This window comes from Callithrix jacchus, chromosome 6 (genome assembly GCF_049354715.1).
Source record: "Callithrix jacchus isolate 240 chromosome 6, calJac240_pri, whole genome shotgun sequence".
Taxonomy (NCBI): Eukaryota; Metazoa; Chordata; class Mammalia; order Primates; family Cebidae; genus Callithrix; species Callithrix jacchus.
The window spans coordinates 57,994,847-58,015,255 of record NC_133507.1 but is presented as its reverse complement, the minus strand read 5'-3'; the positions used below and the strand labels follow the sequence as shown (position 1 = coordinate 58,015,255).

Below are 20,409 nucleotides of genomic sequence, written 5' to 3'. Positions count from 1 at the left end.
AAGTTCACAGAGGAAAATAATCAGTGTAAGATGAAACAGGGAATGTTTGCAGCACTCAGGAACAAAGAATGTCTGAAAAAATAAAACTGGAAAATTCAAGGATAGTTTCCATTTACTCCTACAGATCAGCTCTCACTCTCCTCTTCTCTGCTCTGTGTCCCAGGAAGCTGACCTGGGACGGATTACATGAACTGTCCTATGGTCTCTGATTAGGTTCTGGTTAGCCCCTGGGAGACCTGGGGCAGAAGATCTGAGCAGAGAAGAGTAAAGCTGGAATCGTCAACTGCTTCCATCTTTCTCCCTGTGGGATTTCTGCAGGCTGGCTGCATCCCTGTAGTCAAGGCCTCTGTCAGACTGCCCTCTCCACACAATTTTCTCTTTGGATTCTAGTAACTCTTCACCCTTTGGGCCTGGGGTTTCCCACACACTGCTCACAACTTCATAAAAAGTCTTGTTTATTATTAAATTACTCAATTCCAATATGTTGTTTGTTTTCTGCCAGGACCCTGATTGACACACTCAGTCCCATTAGCCTCCCAACACATGTTTATTGAGTAACTACTACATGCCAAGGATGAACAAAATGATTAATTAGAGAATCAATGCCTTCAACAAGGTAGTCTGAGAGTGAAGACAACCACAGAAGCAGATCATTGTATTACATCCTGACAGGTGACACAGGGAGGCACTGGATGGGGAGGTCAGTGGGATATAAAAGTCTGGCCATGTTCAGTATCTACCCCTACTCTGAGGGGAAGACTAGAGCTGGAAAAAAAATTAAAAAAGAAAAAAGTCTAGGCATGAGCAGACTCGGGGAAGGTTTCTCAGTGGAGATGGGGTCAGGGAAATTTACAGGCAGGGCGTGGGTAGGAAGTGATCAGAAGCTGCCGGAGAAGTTTACAGTCAAGGATATCAGGGCCAGTCAGGTTGTGGTAAGGGACTAGAGGGGAGGGCTAGGCTGGACCAGATCAAAGAAGGCCTTGTGCTGGTGGAAGCCGTCCTTCTCTTCCATTTGCTTACTCTCCCCACCAAAAACCCAATAAACTGGGTCCCCATGAGGTGTTTCGCTCACTTACACATTCTCAGCTTACTGCAGCCTCGACCTCCTGGGCTCAAGTGACCCTCTTTCCTCAGTCTCCCAAGTAGCGGGGACCACAGGTGCATGTATTTTTAGTAGACAGGGTTTTGCCATGTTGCCCAGGGGAAAATAATGACACAAGTGAGGTTTACAGCCTCTTACTCTGAGCCCTTGATCCTGCCCAACTACCATGACTTGTCATTCCTATTTCCTTGGCCTGTTTGAAAGTCACCCCCACATACTTCCTGCACATTCTAAGGTCTTTCAAGACGGCAACAGGACGATACGGCAAACTGGTCCTCGGAGACGAACTACAGAAGAATGCTAGAAGTGAACGTTCCTAAATGCCTTCTGGAAGCCCTGGCAGCCAGAACCCTTTTTCTTTGATAGCATGAGATAACGCTGACACTGCTTTTGTTCAGTGGGGAAGGGTGAGGATAATGTTGGAAGGAGGCAGGGAGTGAGCGTCACTTCATCAAGGAGTGACTTTGGTTCAGATTGGTTCGGGTGGGTGGGCACGTTGAAAATCCGTTTATCACACTAAATGGCAAGTCCAGGTGCAGGAGGTTCCCGTCTTCCCTCTTTCAACAGCAAACTGCAAGTAGTTTTATTGCAGGGTAAGGCCAAGCCCATTACTGCCCATTCTGTTTGTTTTGTTTTGAGACAAAGTCTAGCTGTCACCAGGCTGCAGTGCAGTGGTGCAATCATAGCTCTCCTGAGCTCAAGTGAGTCTCTCGCCTCCACCTTCCAAAGCCCTGGACTTACAGGCGTGAGACACCTCATGGAGACCCGGTTTACTGTTGTTTTTTGTTTTGTTTTGTTTTTTGTTTTTGTTTTTTTGAGACAGGGTCTCATTTTGTCACCCAAGCTGGAGTGCAGTTATGCAATCTCAGCTCACTATAGCCTCGATCTCCTGGGCTCAAGTAATCTTCCTTTCTCAGTCCCCCAAGTAGCTGGGGCTACAGGTGCATGTGTTTTTTTAGTAGAGACAGGGTTTCGCCATGTTGCCCAGGCTGGTCTCATCAAACTCCTGGGCTCAAGTGATCTGCCTGCCTCAGTCTCTCAAAGGGTTAAGATTACAGGTGTAAGCCACCGTGCCCAGCCTTTACTGCTAACTTAAAAAAATTACAAATTTGAAAAAGGAGGAGACTTTATTTCTTATATAAGGTTATAGCCTATAAGATGACCACTCTGTAGGCTGATAAACACAGCCTCTGGCCTAAGACCAGAGAAAGGCACTTAGAAGGCAGAGGGGTTGGGATAGGAACTTTATGCTGACAGTTTGGTCAAACATTCATATTTAACAGGTTAAAGGAGGAGCAATGAATATTAATGGCGGTGGTCCTGACACATGCATCTTGAACAAACGTGTATGTAACATGGTCTCTTTGGGGTGGAGACTTAACATTTAAATGTATTACAAATAGGCCCTATACTTCAAAAGGTCTTTTCAGGACGTGAATGCACACAAGCACACAATCCCTGTAAACTGCCCAGAACAGTCCGTGGTTCTGGTGGTCTTATCAGGAAAAAGTTTCTGAAATCAGTCTCTTGTCCAGTGAAAGTTGTAGTTCTGGCTGGTGGAACAGGGGTTCGGCTGGTGGAACAGGGCTTCAGCTGGTCAGCGTCTGTGAGCTGAGCTGTAATTGTTTTAATATTGTTTATCTCAAGCCAGTGCTTGTTTAGCTGCTAGAGAAAAAGAAAAAGCTTGTGTCAGTGAGAGCAAAGTTTATTCCTTAAGCGTAGGAATATATGACTTAGGTCCTGTTTATAATTGAATGCCTTATTGCTACAAAGACTCTGTTCTGTCAGACTTACGGTTTCTATTTTAAACATTAATGCTAGTCAGCTGTTTAGTCTAAATTCCAAAAGGGAGGGGATAGACTTCCTGACTTCCCTTCCAGTTGTGGCTAGAAACTCAGCTTTAAGGTTTTTCTGGGATCTGCTTGGCCATGGGAGTCCATTCAGTCAGTGAGGGGCTTAGGATTTTATTTTTATTTACACCACCCTATAGGTTCCTCCTTAACACCCTTTGATATTAGAGACAGCAAATTCTCTAGCACTGAGGCTAAGGAGGGTTCATCAGTGAAAAGCACACAAATAACTATCCAACTGATCCCTCTTTTCTCTTAACTTAGAGGGCGCACCACTGACAGACTCAGCCTCCCCACAAATAAGGACGAGAAACGGGAAGGGTGAAAAGAAAGTGGTGGGTATAAAATCCTCGGAGTCCTCTCTTCGAGCAACTAACTAGGTCTGTTACCGAAGCCCTCTGCGAGGTTGGATGCTGGGCGAGGGCGAGGGCGAGGCCACCACGCAGTGAGCGCACTCAGCGGCGGCGTGATCCCGGGGGTGGGGCCCGTTTCTGAGCCGAGGCCAGCTGCCCACCCCCAAGGGGCCCTACATTCCGGGCCAGCAGCCCTGAAAGTCCCTCCCCGCAGGCGGAGACTGCCCCAAGAAATTGACGCCCCGGGTCCGCCGCCCGGCCACTACCCAGAGGCTGCCGCCGCCTCGCGAAGTTCCTGTGGCCCCGGCGGTTCGGAGTATGGGGCGCTGATGGCCATGGAGGGTTACTGGCTCTTCTTGGCGCTGCTGGTGTCGGCGCTGCTCGTCGGATTCCTGTCGGTGATCTTCACCCTAGTCTGGGTCCTCCACTACCGAGAGGGGCTCGGCTGGGACGGGACCGCACTCGAGTTTAACTGGCACCCGGTGCTCCTGGTCACCGGCTTCGTTTTCATCCAGGGCATCGGTACTGGCACCTCCGGGGGTGGGGGGAGAGCGGCGGAGGCTGAGGGTCCTCCGTGAAGCCCCTCGTAGCTGAGGAAGTGAGGGAGGATGGCGAGGCCTGGAGGGGAGCGCTCCGGGAGCCCAGTCGGCAGGGCGGGAGGGCGGCTGGAGGGAGGCGGGCGGACTCTGGAGGCCGGAATGTGCTGCAGTTCGGGCAGATCGCTACGAGTTCGGGGTCTGGGGTGCACGGTAGAGACGCGCTGCTGGGGGCGGCGGAGCGTGTCCCGCCCCAGTTGATTAACTCTTCGCGGTGAGTGGCTGGGACAAATTGGAGACGCCTCCGAGACCCAGAAACTTGAGCCGGAGCGCTCTGCTGCTGGCAGCTCACTCGCCCCCGAAAGTTGCCCCCGTGGACCAAGCCTGCGTAATCCGGGCCGCGGAAACGCTTTGGCCTCAGCCTTTTGCTGAACTTGCTTCCAGGGTGCAGATGAGGAGGGGAAGGCAGCGGGGTAAAGATGGCTGGAGTGAGAATTTTGTAACATCCTTGACTCTGGGTGAAGGGGCTGGCCAAGGAGGGGCGAGTGAAGCATCCGCCCCGGGTTCCTCTCCTCCTAGAGCATTAAACTCCGTCGAGCCCGGGAAGTTGCCGGGACCCCAAAGAGTGTTTCGCCTCCCTGGACAGTCATTGGACGGTCTTGAGCCCGAATTGTTTGTGTGGTAGCCTACTGGCGCAAGTTCCCCCGCGGGGCTTCCTGTTGGGCACTGGCCCAGCACTTCGGGTGGGAGATGCCTGGAGAGGGCCCGTGGCCTCCTGGTACCGAGGGATGCCTCTGCTCGGGATGTCCCCGAGTTTCCGTGTTTGGCACGCGTCGAGCCAGCCCCGGGCCTGCATTCTTCCTGCTGAGGCTGGCGCGGGGGTGGGGCTCAGCAGTCGCTGGTAGTGTGTGTTGTCATTGTGTAGTGCCGCTCGCCATGTCCTGACAGCTTCCTTCGGGTTGCCTTGTGGCTGGAGGAACCTCGAGCTTGTGGCGCAAACATCGTGTATTTGCAACAGGCATGGCCTTGAGAAAGTAGTTAAAGGCAGCAAGGGGTGGACTGGGGTTATGTTGCAGAAAATAATCGAGAAGGGTAGCAAGGGTTTGGAAAGAGATGTCCACTGGCTGAATCTCTAGCTTTGCCTCCGGGTAGGCTGCCTTTTCTTCACCAAATATTTAACTCCCCACAAATGAGTGTGCAAAAGAGTGCTGACCTCATTCCTAAAGAAAAGTGATCTTGTCTTTTTTACTGGTTGTTTTCAACTTGTACTGCAGCTTTCACAAGTGTGGCCAGCATTCTCCCACTCTGGAATGTAGTGGAAGGTGTTACTAATCCTCGGTAGTCCAAGGCTTCCCTGGTATGAGATCGGCATCAGGGTGTGAGCACCACTGACCACATAAGTCATTTTGTTGCGTAATTCTCAGCTATTTTGCCACTACGCTTAAAAGAGAAAAACCTACTCAAGTTCCAAAGTAACAGTCACCAGAAGCACTCTTTCCTTCATGGTGGAGCCCTTGTTTGGCCCAGAGCTGTCTACACCTTGTTTGCTGAAAAAGTAGAACCCTCAGCCGGGCGCGGTGGCTCGCGCCTGTAATCCAAACACTTTGGGAGGCCGAGGAGGGCAGATCATGAGGTCAGGAGTTCGAGACCAGCCTGGGCAAAATGGTGAAACCCCATCTCTACTAAAAATACAGAAAGCCTGGCAGACACCTGTAATCTCAGCTACTCGGGAGGCTGATTCTGGAGAATTGCTTGAACCCAGGTGGCAAGAGGCAGAGGTTGCAGAGAACCGAGACCATGCCACTGCACTCCAGCTTGGACAACAGAGTGAGACTCCACAAAAAAAAAAAAAAAAAAGAGTAGAACCAGTCTCCTCTTCCACCCAGCTCTAAAGAGCAGCTTCTACTACCAAGAAACTTTCCTTCTAATACCAAGAATTTCCTTTGCTTCTAATACCAAGAAACAAAATCACTCGACTCTGTATGTCCCTCAGCTACTTCCTCAACTCTGTGCTTGAGAATATCTCTTGGAATATCTTCTTATAATTGAGGGTAAGGGAAACACAAGTGATATTACTCATTGCCTGACTTGCCACAGAGGAGAAAACGTCAAAACAGCTTACAGTGACTGCATGCTGTGAGTCCACTAAGTGCATGATGTCACATGTATGTAAGAGTAAAATGAGGCAGACAAGAGTTATGTAACTTACCCATGAAAGTTGTTTTCTTTTCAGTGACCTTATTGTCAAAGTTCGATTCTCTGCTTTTATGGTAATATACTTATTTTCTGCCTAATCTTCTTTTTAGAAAACCTGCATCTAAAATAGATTTTGAAACTCTTCATTCATATTAGAGTCCAATATACAGTTTTCCTAAAAGGTTTTTAAGTTACTCTAAACTTTGAACTTAATCTGTTCATACTTACTCTTGGACAAAAATGTGTAAATGGATATTTTGGCAATTGTCATCTGTTGCTCTTATGAAAATCTTGTTTTTGTTGTTGTTGTTTTGAGACAGAGTCTCCCTCTGTCACCCAGGCTGGAGTGCAGTGGGGTGATATCAACTCACTGCAACCTCTGCCTCCCAGGTTCAAGTGATTCTCCTGCCTCAGCCTCCCGAGTAGCTGGGATTACAGCTGTCTACCACCATGCCCAGCTAAGTTTTATATTTTTAGTAGAGACAGGGTTTCACCATGTTGACCAGGCTAGTCTCAAACTCCAGACCTCAAGTGATTTGCCTGCCTCAGCTTCCAAAAGTGCTCAGATTACAGGTGTGAGCCACAGTACCTGGCCGATCTTGTGTTCTTTAGGTTCAATTATTGTATTTGTATCAATGATCCAGAGTTTGTCCCATCATGACTCATCCTGTTTCCTGTTTGGACCCTGGATGTGAAAATCACTTTAATCATATAATGCATTTAATTGACCTGAGCATAAATGTTTTCATACATGTAGGCACATGCATGGTTCTCCCCAGTTCTTCCACATCTTGGCCCATCCACCCACCCACATTCCTCATCCCAAGCATTAGGAAGGCTCCAGTGGAAGGAGGGGGAGTAATAAACAGACTTTATAGGCTGCGAAGGAAGCGCACATTACAGACTTGCCATGTTATAACAGACTTTTTTATTATGTGTGATTGCTACAAGGAGGAAAATTTTGGGCAATGGGATTTCAGAGCTCTAACAATGAACACAATGTAATGGAGTTCTCTTCTGTAATATACAAATATTTGGAGATGAGGAAAGGAAGACTAATTTAGAATATATACATTTTCTAAATAAAAACCTATCGATCTTAGTGATATAAGGGTTTTTACAAAGCATAAAGAGATTATTTAAAATTTTTTGACAGTTATTACTCTAAGTATAAAATGCAATATACAAATAGTAAACAATATTTGAAACTAAGAACAAGTATGAGTCCTTTGAAACACCTTTAAGAAGTAAGCTCTGGCTGGGCACAGTGGCTCACGCCTATAATCCCAACATTTTGGGAGGCTGAGGCAGGTGGATCACCTGAGGTCAGGAGTTTGAGACCAGCCCGGTCAACATGGTGAAACCCTGTCTCTACTAAAAATATAAAAATTAGCCTGGTGTGGTGGCCGTTTCCTGTAATTCCAGCTACTCAGGAGTCTGAGTCAGGAGAATTGCTTGAATCTGGGAGGCGGAGGTTGTGGTGAGCTGAGATTGTACCACTCCACTCTAGCCAGGGCAACAGAGTAAGACTCCTTCTCAAAAAAAAAAAAAAGAGAAGTAAGCGTCAAAGAAGCAAAGCTAACATAGAAGTTCCAAAACAAATCTCCCTCTCCCTTATTCCCCTTTCCCTTTCTCACTCACCCTCTCTCTCCTTCTTACATTTTCTCCTCTGTCTTCCTCTCTCCCTCTCCCTCTCCCTTCCTTTCCCCACCTCTCTCCCCACCTCCCACATTCCAAGTATATTTTGGAAAATGTATATATTCTAAATGAAAGTATAACAGATCATGGGAAATCTAAAACTAAAGTAAAATTTTAAACTATTGGAAAAATCTAGCTAACAGACTGACATGAATGAGGAAGAGTTTAGAAGAGGCTTTGTGCTTCTCTGAAAGAAACGTTTCCCATGAAATAAGTATACTACTAGGAAGTCAGAGAAACGAACCTTGAAAAGAAGGCCACAGAAAAGACTGAAACAAATAAACGTTCTCAAAGTGGCTGTTGACCTTTTAAAAGGTTCAGCAAGGTGGAATGTGTTTTTTAGTGAAAGGTAGAAAATTCAGGTGTCTAAATTTAGCAAAAAGAAGTCTTGGCAATTCTATACTCCTTCCTTTCCTGTGTAGAACTCTTGTATTATATAAACTGAAGGGAGAGAGATTAAATAGTTTAATGATCTCAAGTTGATTTTGTGAGAGAATATAACTACCTTTAACATTTAACAGACTAACAAAGAAATTAAGAGCAATTCTTAAAAAACAATTGGGATATCCTATTAATTTTTCTAAAAGTGACCTAATTCCAGGATCACTTAAATAGATTTGAAAAGCCTCTTCGGGGTAAAATCCAGGAAATAAAATAATGAAAAAGTGCCCCAAATACCTACTCTAAAAGAAGCTTCAGGGACACCATTGATAATAAAAACCTATCAATCTTAGCAATACAAGGGTTTTTACAGAGCATAAAGAGATGATTTAAAATTTTGTGACCAAAAGCACAAAAATATCCCTAACATATTTTTGGTTGTAAATAAATACAGATAGCTTTTAAAATAATGCAACCCATAAAAATGTTTTAGATATGATTGTGGTGCTCCCTGCTGTATCCCCAGCACCTAGAATAACACCTAGAACTGGCGCATAGCAGATGAGTAAGTGGTTGTTGAATGAATGAGTGATTCTTTCTGTACCATCATTGAATTGTTAGTAGCAAAATGCAACTTATAGCCACTTATTTGTGATGATAATAATAGTGTCTAAAGTAAACATACCCTCCCTTTTCCCTAGTGATTACTGTTCAGCCAGTTTAGGCTTAGTCAACCTTCAGGAAGAATGGACATCATTTTGCACTGGAAATACATCTTTATTCTAAGGCCTCTAGCTCTGAGAATGTTACTGCATAAGTACGATCTGTGCCTTTTCTTGCCTTCCTCCCAATTCTCCCTCCTTTTTCTGCATCATTATGTTTCTCCCCCAACTGGCTTATTTCCAACATGTTATCATTTCTATCAACTTCGAAAACAAAACAAAACAAAATCACTCCTGATCCTGTATGTCCCTCAGCTACTGCCTCAATTCCCTGCTTGCCTTACCACAGCACTTTTTGAAATTTTTGTCCATACCTGTAGTTTACAGTTTCTGTCTTCCTGTTCTTTCTTGAGCCATCTCCAATTAGGTTTTCACCTCCTGCTCCACCAAAATCGTGCTTAACATGGTAGCCAATGTTGCTAATTCCATTGCTCAATTCTCAGTTCTCACAGTGTTTGAGTGGAAGGCAGCATTTGACATAATTGACTCCTCACTCCTCCTTGGGAAACTTACTTTTTTTTTTCTTGAGATGGAGTTTTGCTCTGGTTGCCCAGGCTGGAACGCAATGGTGCAATCTGGACTCATTACAACCTCCACCTCCTGGGTTCAAGCGATTCTCCTGCCTCAGTCTCTGGAGTAGCTGGGATTATAGGCATGCACCACCATACCTGGATAATTTGTATTTTTAGTAGAGACGGGGTTTCTCCATGTTGGTCAGGCTGGTCTCGAACTCCCAACCTCAGGTGATCCACCTGCTTACGCCTCCCAAAGTGCTGGGATTACAGGCGTGAGCCACTGTGCCTGGTCAGGACACTTTCTTTACTTGGCCTCTTTTTCATCACCTGTTAAGTTGGGTGGCTTCTAGAACACCTGATTCTTGTGGTTCTTCTCTCTTTCCTGGCTGGCCCATCCTCAGTCTCCTTTGCTAGTTCTTTCTCATCTTCCAGTCAGAGTGCCCAAGGCTCAGTCTTCTGACCACTTCTTTTTTTCTACACTCCCTTTTTTGGTAGTCAATTTAACCAGTCTCCTCTTGGCTTTAAGTACTATCTCTATACTGAACCCTCTCAGATTTGTATATTCAGCCCAGACTCTTCCCTGAACTCCAAACCTGAATGTCCATTTGGCTACTCAAACTTACTACTAGGATATCAAATGGACATGGCCAAATCTCAGCTCTTGATCTTCCTCATGTCTGCAAAACCAACTCCTCTCATAGTCTCCACCACTCAGTAAATGGTAGCTTTATCCTTCTAGCTGTTCAGGGCAAAATTATACATTCATCTGTGATTCTTTCATTCTTCTCAACCATTTCACTAGAAAATCTTACAGACTCTGAATTCAAAATACAGTATTATTCAGATTCTGACCACTAACTATTAATTTATTGCTTGTCTTATCCTACTAGAATATAAGCTCCCAGAAGGAAGAGATTTTGTCCGTTTTATTCGATGCTATACTCACGGTATTACCTAACACACAATAGGCATTCAATGAATATTTACTAAATTGATGGAAGTTTGGCCAATTCTTTAAACCAGAGGATCACACCTATAAGGATCAGGTGTATAAAGTAAATAGCACCTACCAGGGTGTCTTTCGGGATTCAGCTAAACATTCAGACATGAGAAACTACTAAGACCATACTAGACACCAATCTACTCAGAAGGATGTAGGACAGGAGCCAGAGCTTGCTGGCACCACCGTGGTAGTGCGCATCCTTGCAGCAGCAGTCCACATAGCCCTCAGTAAACTATCCTTTCCTCAGGTGGCAGCTCAAGCACCCAGAGATGAGATCTGCACTGGTAAGATCAGAGCTTAAAGTCCCCATACCCCATAGGAACCATTGTCTCTTGTAGTACTCTGTATGCCTAGTTCCATAATCCCTGCAAGGGCTGTGTAGTAGGTTGAATAGTGGCCCCCAAAAAGATTATGTCCGAATCCTAATCCCAGGTATCTGTGAATGTAACTTGATTTGCAAATAGGATCTTTGCAGATGTTAACTATGGATCTCAAAATGAGATCACCCTGGATTTAGAGTGGGCCCTAAACCCTATGACTGGTGTTCTTATAAGAGAACCGAGAAGGAGATTTGAGACAAAGAGGACACAGAGAGGAAGGCCACGTCAAGACAGTGATTGGGGTGATGTGGCCACAAGCCGAGGAAAATGGAGAATTGTTGGCGCCCCTAGAGGCCGAAGTGGGTATGGCATGGCTTCTCCCTCAGGACCATCCTATTTATAACACCTTGATTTTTTATTTCTGGCCTCCAAAACAATGAGAGAATAAATGTGCTGTTTTAAGCTACTAGATTTCTGGTAATTTGTTATGGTAGCTCTAGGGAATTAATATAGGCTGTAACAGTTATCACACAGGGCCTGTGCCAAACTTATCAAATAAGACAATTAACTTAAAAAAAAAAAAAAAAAAAAGTTATCACTGCACTCTGGGAAGCTCAAAGTATTGGCGTTATCATCAGGTATTTACAGATTTTTCATTGTTTCCTTCAGTCCAGACACAGTTTACCAGTCAGATCAGTTTTTATTAATACCAGCATTGCCTAATAACACTGGTGACAAACCACTTTATCTGTTTACTAGGACAGTTAATTAAAGGTCAAATCCTCATGCAGCAGAGTATAGGTGTACACTTGTGGGAGAGATGGGAACTGTAGGGAACTAGAGAGTGCCCACTCCTGGCAAAACAGAAAACTTCCACTTAGTCCCAGATCATGGCTACGTGAGGATGCCGGTCCAAGGTTGCCAGAGCTTCTGATTCTCCTAAGAGAATCCAGATTTTATTTTATTTTATTTTTTTATTTTATATATATATAAATATATATATATAAATATATATATATAAATATATATATATAAATATTTATTTATTTATTTATTTGAGACGGAGTTTCGCTCTCGTTACCCAGGCTGGAGTGCAGTGGTGCGATCTCGGCTTACCGCTACCTCCGCCTCCCAGGTTCAGGCAATTCTCCTGCCTCAGCCTCCCGAGTAGCTGGGATCACAGGCACGCGCCACAAGCCCAGCTAATTTTTTGTATTTTTAGTAGAGACGGGGTTTCACCATGTTGACCAGGATGGTCTCGATCTCTTGATCTCGTGATCCACCCGCCTCGGCCTCCCAAAGTGCTGGGATTATAGGCGTGAGCCACCGCGCCCAGCCGAGAATCAGATTTTTAAAAATTGGTTCAAACAAAAAGTAAACCAGCCACAAAAACAAACAGAAAGCCCTCCAAAACATTGGGCTGATCAAACAAAACAACATCTTTGGACCAAATTCCAGTCCATAGCTCCCAGTTTACAGGTGACTTCCGCTAGGGTTTTTTGACTTGACTTTGTGAGGTTTTAAATTTTCCCCTTAAAAGGTAGAACATTCTTCCTTTTTAAGCTAGATAGAGGGCCAAGCACCGTGGCTCATGCCTATAATCCCAGGACTTTGGGAAGCCAAGTAGGGAGACAAGCCTGGGCAGCATAGCAAAACCCCATCTCTACAAAAAAAATGCTAAAATTAGCCAGGCATGGTAGTAAGTCCCAGCTACTCGGGAGGCTGAGGCAGGAAGATCACTTGAGCCTGGGAGGTCGAGGCTGCAGTGAGCCATGACCATACCACTGCACTCCAGCCTGGGGAACAGAGGGAGACCGTCTCAAAAACAAACAAGCAAACAAACAAACAAACAAAAGAAAAAGAAAGACCAGATATCTTTGTTAAAACTTTTTTCTTTATATAGAAACTTCCTTAGATGGTCAAAACAAGCTTGGAAATGGCTATACAGACTTTGGCTGTACTTTTCTAAGTTTTTTGTTGTTGCTATTCATTCAATTTCTTCATATATTATTCTATCCATGTAATGAACATATTAAGTACTTACTGTGTGCCAGACACTGTGTAAAACAAGTAAGATACAGCCCTGTCTGAAAGCTGTTCCCATTTGATTTGGTTGGACACGAGTTATGGTTTATGTTTGTTTTGACACAGGGCCTTGCTCTGTCAGCCAGGCTGGAGTGTAGTGGTGAAATCATGGCTCACTGCACCTTCGACCTCCCGGGCTCAAGTGACTCCCACTCCTCCCAAAGTGCTGGGATTGCAAGTGTGAACCAATGTGCAGTGCCCAGCTCAAATTATGATGTTTTTTGTTTTGTTTTGTTTTGTTTAGAAATGTAAGTTATACTGATCCTTAAATATTTAGCGCTGGCTGAGACCTTAAGTTCTACCCTTCATTTTAGAGACCAAATGTCTGGCCAGGGTCAGACAACCAGGTGATATCAGAGCCAGTACTCTTTCTAATCAGTCATAATACTGATATGAGGCACAAGAAGATATAGTTGGTCTTTCTGACAACACATAATTTCTGAATATTCGTAAATGTGTAGTCAATTAATTAAATTTTTTTCTTCTTATACATGTATTTGGTACCAAATAGCTGCCTTTGTGAGGATTTTAATCACTCAAAGAGATGTTTCTAGAGCTAAAAATATCTTCCAAATCATCTGAATTGCTTCCTTCATTTTGACTTCCCAGAGATTTTCAGTTTCATGACATTCATGCTGTGAGACAGTTTGAATGCACAGACCTGTTTCAAAGCTCTGATTCTCTTTGAAAGCCACTGCAGGAATCTTTTCAAGAAGTTTATTTAAAGAAGATTCTCTGCTTTTTCATTTAAACTTAAGGTCCTTTGGATAGAATGTGGTAAGCTCTTCCGTGCAGAGGGAAAAGAGTTATGGAGATTGATAATCCTGTTCTGAGCGTTCTCCTAAAGAGAGTGAAATAATACTTTATTCAAAGAGGGAAGGGAAGTGGAATGGGCACACCATATTTAAGTAGAATTTATAAGTGTTTTAAAATTCAGCGTACTTCAAACTTAATAACTTACTCTTATTTTATTTTTGAATTCACTTCAAGTTGTTAAGTGGGTCCAAGTGCAGAGTGCTTTTTACTTATTTGAAAGGACCATTTGGTCTTCTATTAGCTAATACTTAGATCAGCAATACAATTTTTCTTAAGTTTTTTGATTTGTGCATTTTATGGGCTTGGTGTGGTGGCTCATGCCTGTAATTCTAGCACTTTAGGAGGCTGAGGCAGGAGAATCGCTTGAGCTCAGGAGTCAGAGACCAGTCTGGACATCACGGCAAAACCCTGTCTCTACAAAAAATACAAAAGTTAGCCAGGCATGGTGGTGTGCACCTGTAATCCCAGCTACTCAGGAGGCTGAGGCGGGAGAATATCTTGAGCCCAGGAAGCAGAGGTTGCAGTGAGCCCAGATCATGCCACTGCACTCCAGCCCAGCCTGGGCAACATAGTGAGACTCTGTCTCAAGAGGGAAAAAAAAAAAAAAGACTAGTCAGGCGCGGTGGCTCATGCTTGTAATCCCGGCACTTTGGGAGGCTGAGGCAAGAGGATCACGAGGTCGGGAGTTCAAGACCAGCCTGATCAATATGGTGAAACCCTATCTCTACCAAAAATACAAAAATTAGACGGGCATGGTGGCATATGCCTGTAGTTCCAGCTACTTGGGAGGCTGAGACAGGAGAATCGCTTGAACCTAGGAGGTGCAGGTTGCAGTAAGCCAAGATCGCGCTACTGCTCTCCAGCCTGGGTGACAGAGCAAGACTTCATCTCAACTACAAAAAGAAGACTAAAAAATAAGTATGTGAGGTGATAGATATGTTAATGAGCTTGATTTAATCATTTCACAATGTATATGTGTGTGTGTGTGTGTGTGTGTGTGTGTGTGTGTTTGTGTATGGAAACATCATGTTGTATAGCATAAATTTTTGTCAACTCTCTTAATACATTTTTTAAAAAGTAAAAGAGGATTTTCTTATTTGCTGGGAATACTGAATGAACTACTATGTTTTATTAGCAATTTTTCCTGTGCTTTATTTAGAATTATTTAGGCCAGGTGTGGTGGCTCATGCCTGTAATCCCAGCACTTCGGGAGGCTGAGGTGGGCAGATTACTTGAGGTCAGGAGTTCAGACCAGCCTGGCCAACATGGTGATACTCTGTCTCTACTAAAAATACAAAAATTAGCCAGGCATGATAGTACTCGCCTGTAATCCCAGGTACTCTGGAGGCCGAGGCATGAGAATTGCTTGAACTTTGGTTGTGGTGAACCGAGATCCTGCCACAGCACTCCAGCCTGGTGACAGAGAGAGACTCTGTCTCAGAAAACAAAAACAGAAACATACTTACTGAATTCCCACTATATGCCAAATTCTATGCTAAATAGTGGGATGTGACAGTGAACAAGATAGACATGTTCCCCACCTCATGAATCACAAGATTTAAACACAGAAGAACTAGAGTCAAAATGTTTTCCATGGTTGGGGACATTTCTTTCCCTCTAAGCGCTCTTCCCCTGCCACACACACTTTGACAGATTCTAAATTTGTGTTTCCTGCTATAAGACAATCTTGCATATATAGATGGTTTTGTAATGGTATATGGATGGAAAGCTGGTGTCAAACCAGAGATAACATCTTAGAAAGTATACATTTTCACATATTTCTGAGTTTCTATTATGCAACAAGGAGCTGAGACATTTTCTCTTTCTTCCTTTCCTTTCCTCCTTCCCTCCCTCCCTCCTTCCTTCCTTTCTTCCTTTTTTCCTTCTTCCTTCCTTTCTTTCTTTTCCCTTCCCTTCCCTTTCCCTTCCTCCCCCCCGCATCCCTCCCTCTCTTCCTTCCTTCCTTCCTTCTTTTCTTTATTTCTTCTATTTTCTTTTCTTTTCTTCCTTTTCTTTCTTAGTCTCACTGTCTTGCCCAGACTGGAGTGCAGTGGCTCACTGCAACCTCCATCTCCCACATTCAAGCAATTCACCTGACTCAGCCTCCCGAGTAGCTGGGACTACAGGCGCACGCCACCATGCCTGGCTAATTTTTGTATTTTTTGGTAGAGACGGGGTTTCACCACATTGGCCAGGCTGGTCTTGAAATCCTGACCTTAAGTGATCTGCCTGTCTTGGCCTCCCAAAGTGCTGTGATTGCAGGCATGAGCCACTGTACCCAGCTGACATTTTCTAATAATTAAACCCAAATTCAGGTTACTATATTTTTCTCCTCATTGTCTAAAGATAATTATACAAAGGTATTCATTTCTTCCTCCCTCCCTTTCTTTCTTTCTTTTTAAGTTTATCATGCTAGCAAGTTCCACCCTCAATATCTTTTCTTTTAAAGGTTTTTTAAAAAGCATTTCTCATACATACATATCTTTGTATTTCCCCTCATTTTCTGGGAGAAATGGAATGCCAACTAGAGCCTCTAACAGCAAACTCTTGTTTCAGTCACAAATAGCTGTTTTATACCATTTCCCCTTCTTGTGGGCTTAGGGGACCGTTTTCTTCCTTCTCACCGAACCTCAGGAATGGTGTCTAGGTACGTGCCAAGTCAAAGAAGCAGGAAATATTTAAATTCCACTTTCAGGCAGTTTTTATAATTGTTGAGAATAGATTCTTGTTTTGCAAATGTGGCTTAAAGGTTGCCCTTTTCTCCCAGAGTCCATCATATTTCAGTTACTTATATGTTAAAAAAAGCATGTAAACAGCTTATGCAAATGCAACATTTTGCAGTTATCCTTTATTTATCCAGAGAGTATTTTGAAGCATATCAAGCTTTGCAGCAGAGCCTTTATGTAGCCAGGATAGATGCTGAAAACTCCATGTGCTAAAGGTCACGTCCCTCACTTGTACGAGAGCCCCTCAAATCTCTGCAAGCCATCTATTGAGTAGGTAAAACTAATTGGCTAGTGAGTTTTCAGGCTTAAGAAAATGTTGTTTTAACTTTAAAACTAGAGTGAACTTTCTCTACCATAAGAAAAAACATACTAGATCCCTAAGTACCCACAACCAGATTTAACAGATGTTAAGATTTTTGGCAACATAAAATTTTATAAGCTGTTAGCTGGGTGTGGTGGCACGCACCTGTAGTCCCAGTTACTCTGGAGGCTGAGGTGGGAAGATGGCTTGAGCCGGGAGGCGGAGGTTGCAGTGAGCTGAGATCACAGCCTGGGTGACAGAGTGAGACCCTGTCTCAAGATAAATGAATACATAAATAAAAATAAGACATTTGATAAGCTAAAACTTAGAGCTGGTGGGAATCAAGGATGAGACGAAGTGATGGAGGAAAGAGGTTGGAGGTAGGTGCCCTAATCCAAGTAAGAAACAAAACAAGATAGATAGAAAAACTCTTAAAAGAGACCAAGGGACTCTCAAACTGTAATTGTCTGGGCTCATTTGGATCATGAAGCATGAGGTGAGCAGCCTTCTCCTTCAGAAACTCCTAAGAGCTTCCTCTTAGAGCAACAGGAAAATAATTGGTGTTTGATTGATGACCCCAAATCATTAATAAGATTAAATGTGTTCTATTCATTCTACTGCCAGACAGGAAAAGCTAGTGTGCAGCCAATTCGAAAGATACTTGTGTAAACGTAAAAAGTTTTTAAAAACCAAGTTTTGACACTCAAAGGGGATTAAGTTTAGTTTTACGGCAAATTTGATACATTTCTCTGTGATGCTTCTTAATATTAGAAAGAGTAAGAAGTCTTTACTGGGAACGCAGTTGTCTTTGAATTTTTGGCAACTGTTTTGTTTTTTGGTTTTTTTTTTTTTTTTTTTTTTTTTTGACAGAGTCTTGCTCTGTTGCCCAGGCTGGAGTGCAGTGGCTCAATCTCAGCTCACTACAACCTCCGCCTCCTGGGCTCAAGCAATCCTCCTGCCTCAGCCTGCTGAGTAGCTGGGACTATAGGTGTAGGCCAACAGGTCTAGCTTAGTTTTGTATTTTTTGTAGAGATGAGGTTTCGCCATGTTGCCCAAGCTGGACTTAAACTCCTGGATTCAAGCGATCTATCCACTTCGGCCTCCCAGCTGCTGGGATTTCAAGTGTGAGCCACTGTGCCTGGCCCCAACATTTTTTAAAAGTAAACTTTTTACTGAAGAACAACATACACGCAAAGTACCTAAATCAGAAGGGATGTGATGTTATCACATGAACACATCTGGGTACCCAGACTAAGAAGCAGCATTCTAGGCACATCAGAACTGCTCCCCTCCTGCAGCAACCCTTGTAACTCCCTTGAGTCATGCTATCATGATAGTTATTCTTGACTTCTTTTTTTTTGAGACGGAGTCTCACTGTGCAGTGATGCAATCTTGGCTCACTGCAACCTGCGCCTCCCGGGTTCAAGCAATTCTCCTGCCTCAGCCTCCCAAGTGGCTGGGATTACAGGCTCATGCTACCATGCCCATCTAATTTTTGTATTTTTAGTAGAGATGGAGTTTCACCATATTGGCTAAGCTGGTCTCAAACTCCTGACCTCAAATAATACGCCCATCTCAGCCTCCCAAATTGCTGGGATTAGAGGTGTGAGCTACTGTGTCTAGCCTACGCTTGACTTTTGGTATCAGAGATTAGTTTTTATTTTGGGAATATTTGACATAATATGATCCGTGTTGGGGAGAAAAGGCTACTATGGTTCATTGTTCATAATTTGCTTTTTGAGTGTTGAAATCCTGAGTATTTTTTATTCTGTATGTAGATGTTCAAGTTCACTCATCTAAGACTCCTTACCTGGGGTGGTGTTTGTATGATATGATGATGATAACTAAAAACGATATTAATTTTAAAGCATGAATTGAGGAGGGACAAACTCCTTAACCTCTGTGCGTCAGCTTCCTCTGTACAATAGTAATGATAATTCTGTCTTCACAGAGTTGATGTGAGAATTATAATGAAGCTGCAAAGCACTTAGATGGTACCTACTACCTAGTAAGGACGTGTGTGTGTGTGAGTGCGCGTGTGCGCACGTTCATGTGTGTGTGTGTAATAAATGAGGCCAACCCAGCCAAGGGGGAGATAGATGTGTTATTAGGTCTTCATATATCACACTTTTTAATTTTACTATTGCCTGATCACACACAGATTGCAGAAGGCTCCACTTTGTAGATGAAAGGTCACTAGGTCATTGAGGAAAGAGGCATTTGCTTTCCCAGAAAACTAGAGAATTATATAGGGAGTGCTTAGAGGAGAAGAAGCATGAGGAGGAGAAACCACAGTGTTTGAGTTGACATCAATTTAGTTTCTAGATTTCATCAGTCTGTAAAAGTGCTTTGTATTTCTTTATTAAACAATACTTATGGGTCACACAGGTAACCCAGTGAAATCTGAATAAGGGATGGAGGAGAAGGGAGAGGAAAAAAATTAAAAATAAAAAAGTAAGTTTTAAAAAACCTGAATAAGGTCAGAGTATTATCTCAATGTCCATTTCCTGGTTGTGCTATGTGACTATAGTTATATAAGATGTTGAAAACCCTGTTTCTACTAAAAATATAAAAATTAGCTGGGTGTGTATATGAGATTTCTCTGTATTATTTCTCACAACTGCTTGTGAATCTACAATAATATCAAAATCGTTTAAAAATAAGTTGTAGTGTTCTACATAGCACTATAGGATGACAAAGCAATAATATGCTATATGCTTTCAAGTAGCTAGAAGGGAGGATATTGAATGTTTTCAACGAAAAGAAATGATAACAGTTTGAAGTGAATTACCTTGCTCTGATCACTATACACTGTGTGTGTGTGTGTGTGTGTATTTTTTTCGACGGAGTTTCACTCTTATTGCTCAGAATGGAGTGCAATGGTGCGATCTCGGCTCACCACAACCTCCATTTCCTGGGTTCAAGCGATTCTCCTGCCTCAGCCTCCCAAGTAGCTGGGATTACAGGCATGCACCACCATGCCCAGCTAATTTTTTGTATTTTCAGTAGAGACGGGGTTTCTCCATGTTGGTCAGGCTGGTCTTGAACTCCTGACCTCAGGTGATCTGCCTGCCTCATCCTCCCAAAGTGCTGGGATTACAGGCACGAGCCACTGGGCCTGGCCATATTGTATATTTTGAAACATTATATACCCCATAAATATGTACAGTTATTATAAGTCAATTTAAAAATACAGAGATTTTAGGTCGGGTGCGGTGGCTCATGCCTGTAATACAAGCACTTTGGGAGACCGAGATGGGTGGATCACCTGAGGTCAGGAGTTTGAGATCAGCCTGGTCAATATGGTGAAACCCTGACGCTACTAAAAATATAACAATTAGTTGGGTGTGTAATCCCAGCTACTCAGGAGGCTGAGCAGGAGAACCTCTTGAACCTGGGAGGTGGAGGTTGTAGTGAGCCAAGATTGCACCATTGCACTCCAGCCTGGGCAACCAAGAGTGAAATTCCATCTCAAAAAAAAAAAAAAAAAAAAGGAGCTACGTGCTTTGAGTCCAGGGCTGCCTTCGGCTCTGGGGATACAGTGGAGAAACAGCAAGACACATGAATGCCCTCAGAGAAGATGAAGTAGGGGTGAGAGGGGGACTTGAGTTTGCTTTAAAAGTATACTTTTTTTTTTTTTTTGAAACGGAGTTTCGCTCTTGTTACCCAGGCTGGAGTGCAATGGCACGATCTCGGCTCACCGCAACCTCCGCCTTCTGGGTTCAGGCAATTCTCCTGCTTCAGCCTCCCGAGTAGCTGGGATTACAGGCACGCGCCACCATGCCCAGCTAATTTTTCGTAGTTT

At 43.7% G+C, this 20,409-nt stretch overlaps 1 protein-coding gene and 1 long non-coding RNA gene across 3 annotated transcripts in view; one reads left to right on the top strand and one right to left on the bottom strand.

Moving 5' to 3' along the window:
- Nucleotides 1–2,210: 2,210 nt before the first annotated feature.
- LOC144576640 (uncharacterized) lies at nucleotides 2,211–4,049 on the bottom strand. The gene is made up of 2 exons (XR_013518879.1): nucleotides 3,572–4,049; nucleotides 2,211–2,767 (listed from the first exon to the last, which is right to left on the bottom strand). It is a non-coding gene; the product is annotated as an uncharacterized LOC144576640 (long non-coding RNA).
- CYBRD1 (cytochrome b reductase 1) overlaps nucleotides 3,563–20,409 on the top strand; it is a 37,610-nt gene continuing 20,763 nt past the window's right edge. For both annotated transcript variants that reach the window (XM_008998720.3, XM_002749356.5), the window contains exon 1: nucleotides 3,563–3,827. In XM_008998720.3, coding sequence (XP_008996968.1) covers nucleotides 3,635–3,827 — 193 coding nt within the window. In that variant the 5' untranslated portion in view covers nucleotides 3,563–3,634. The remainder of the gene's footprint in view (nucleotides 3,828–20,409) is intronic.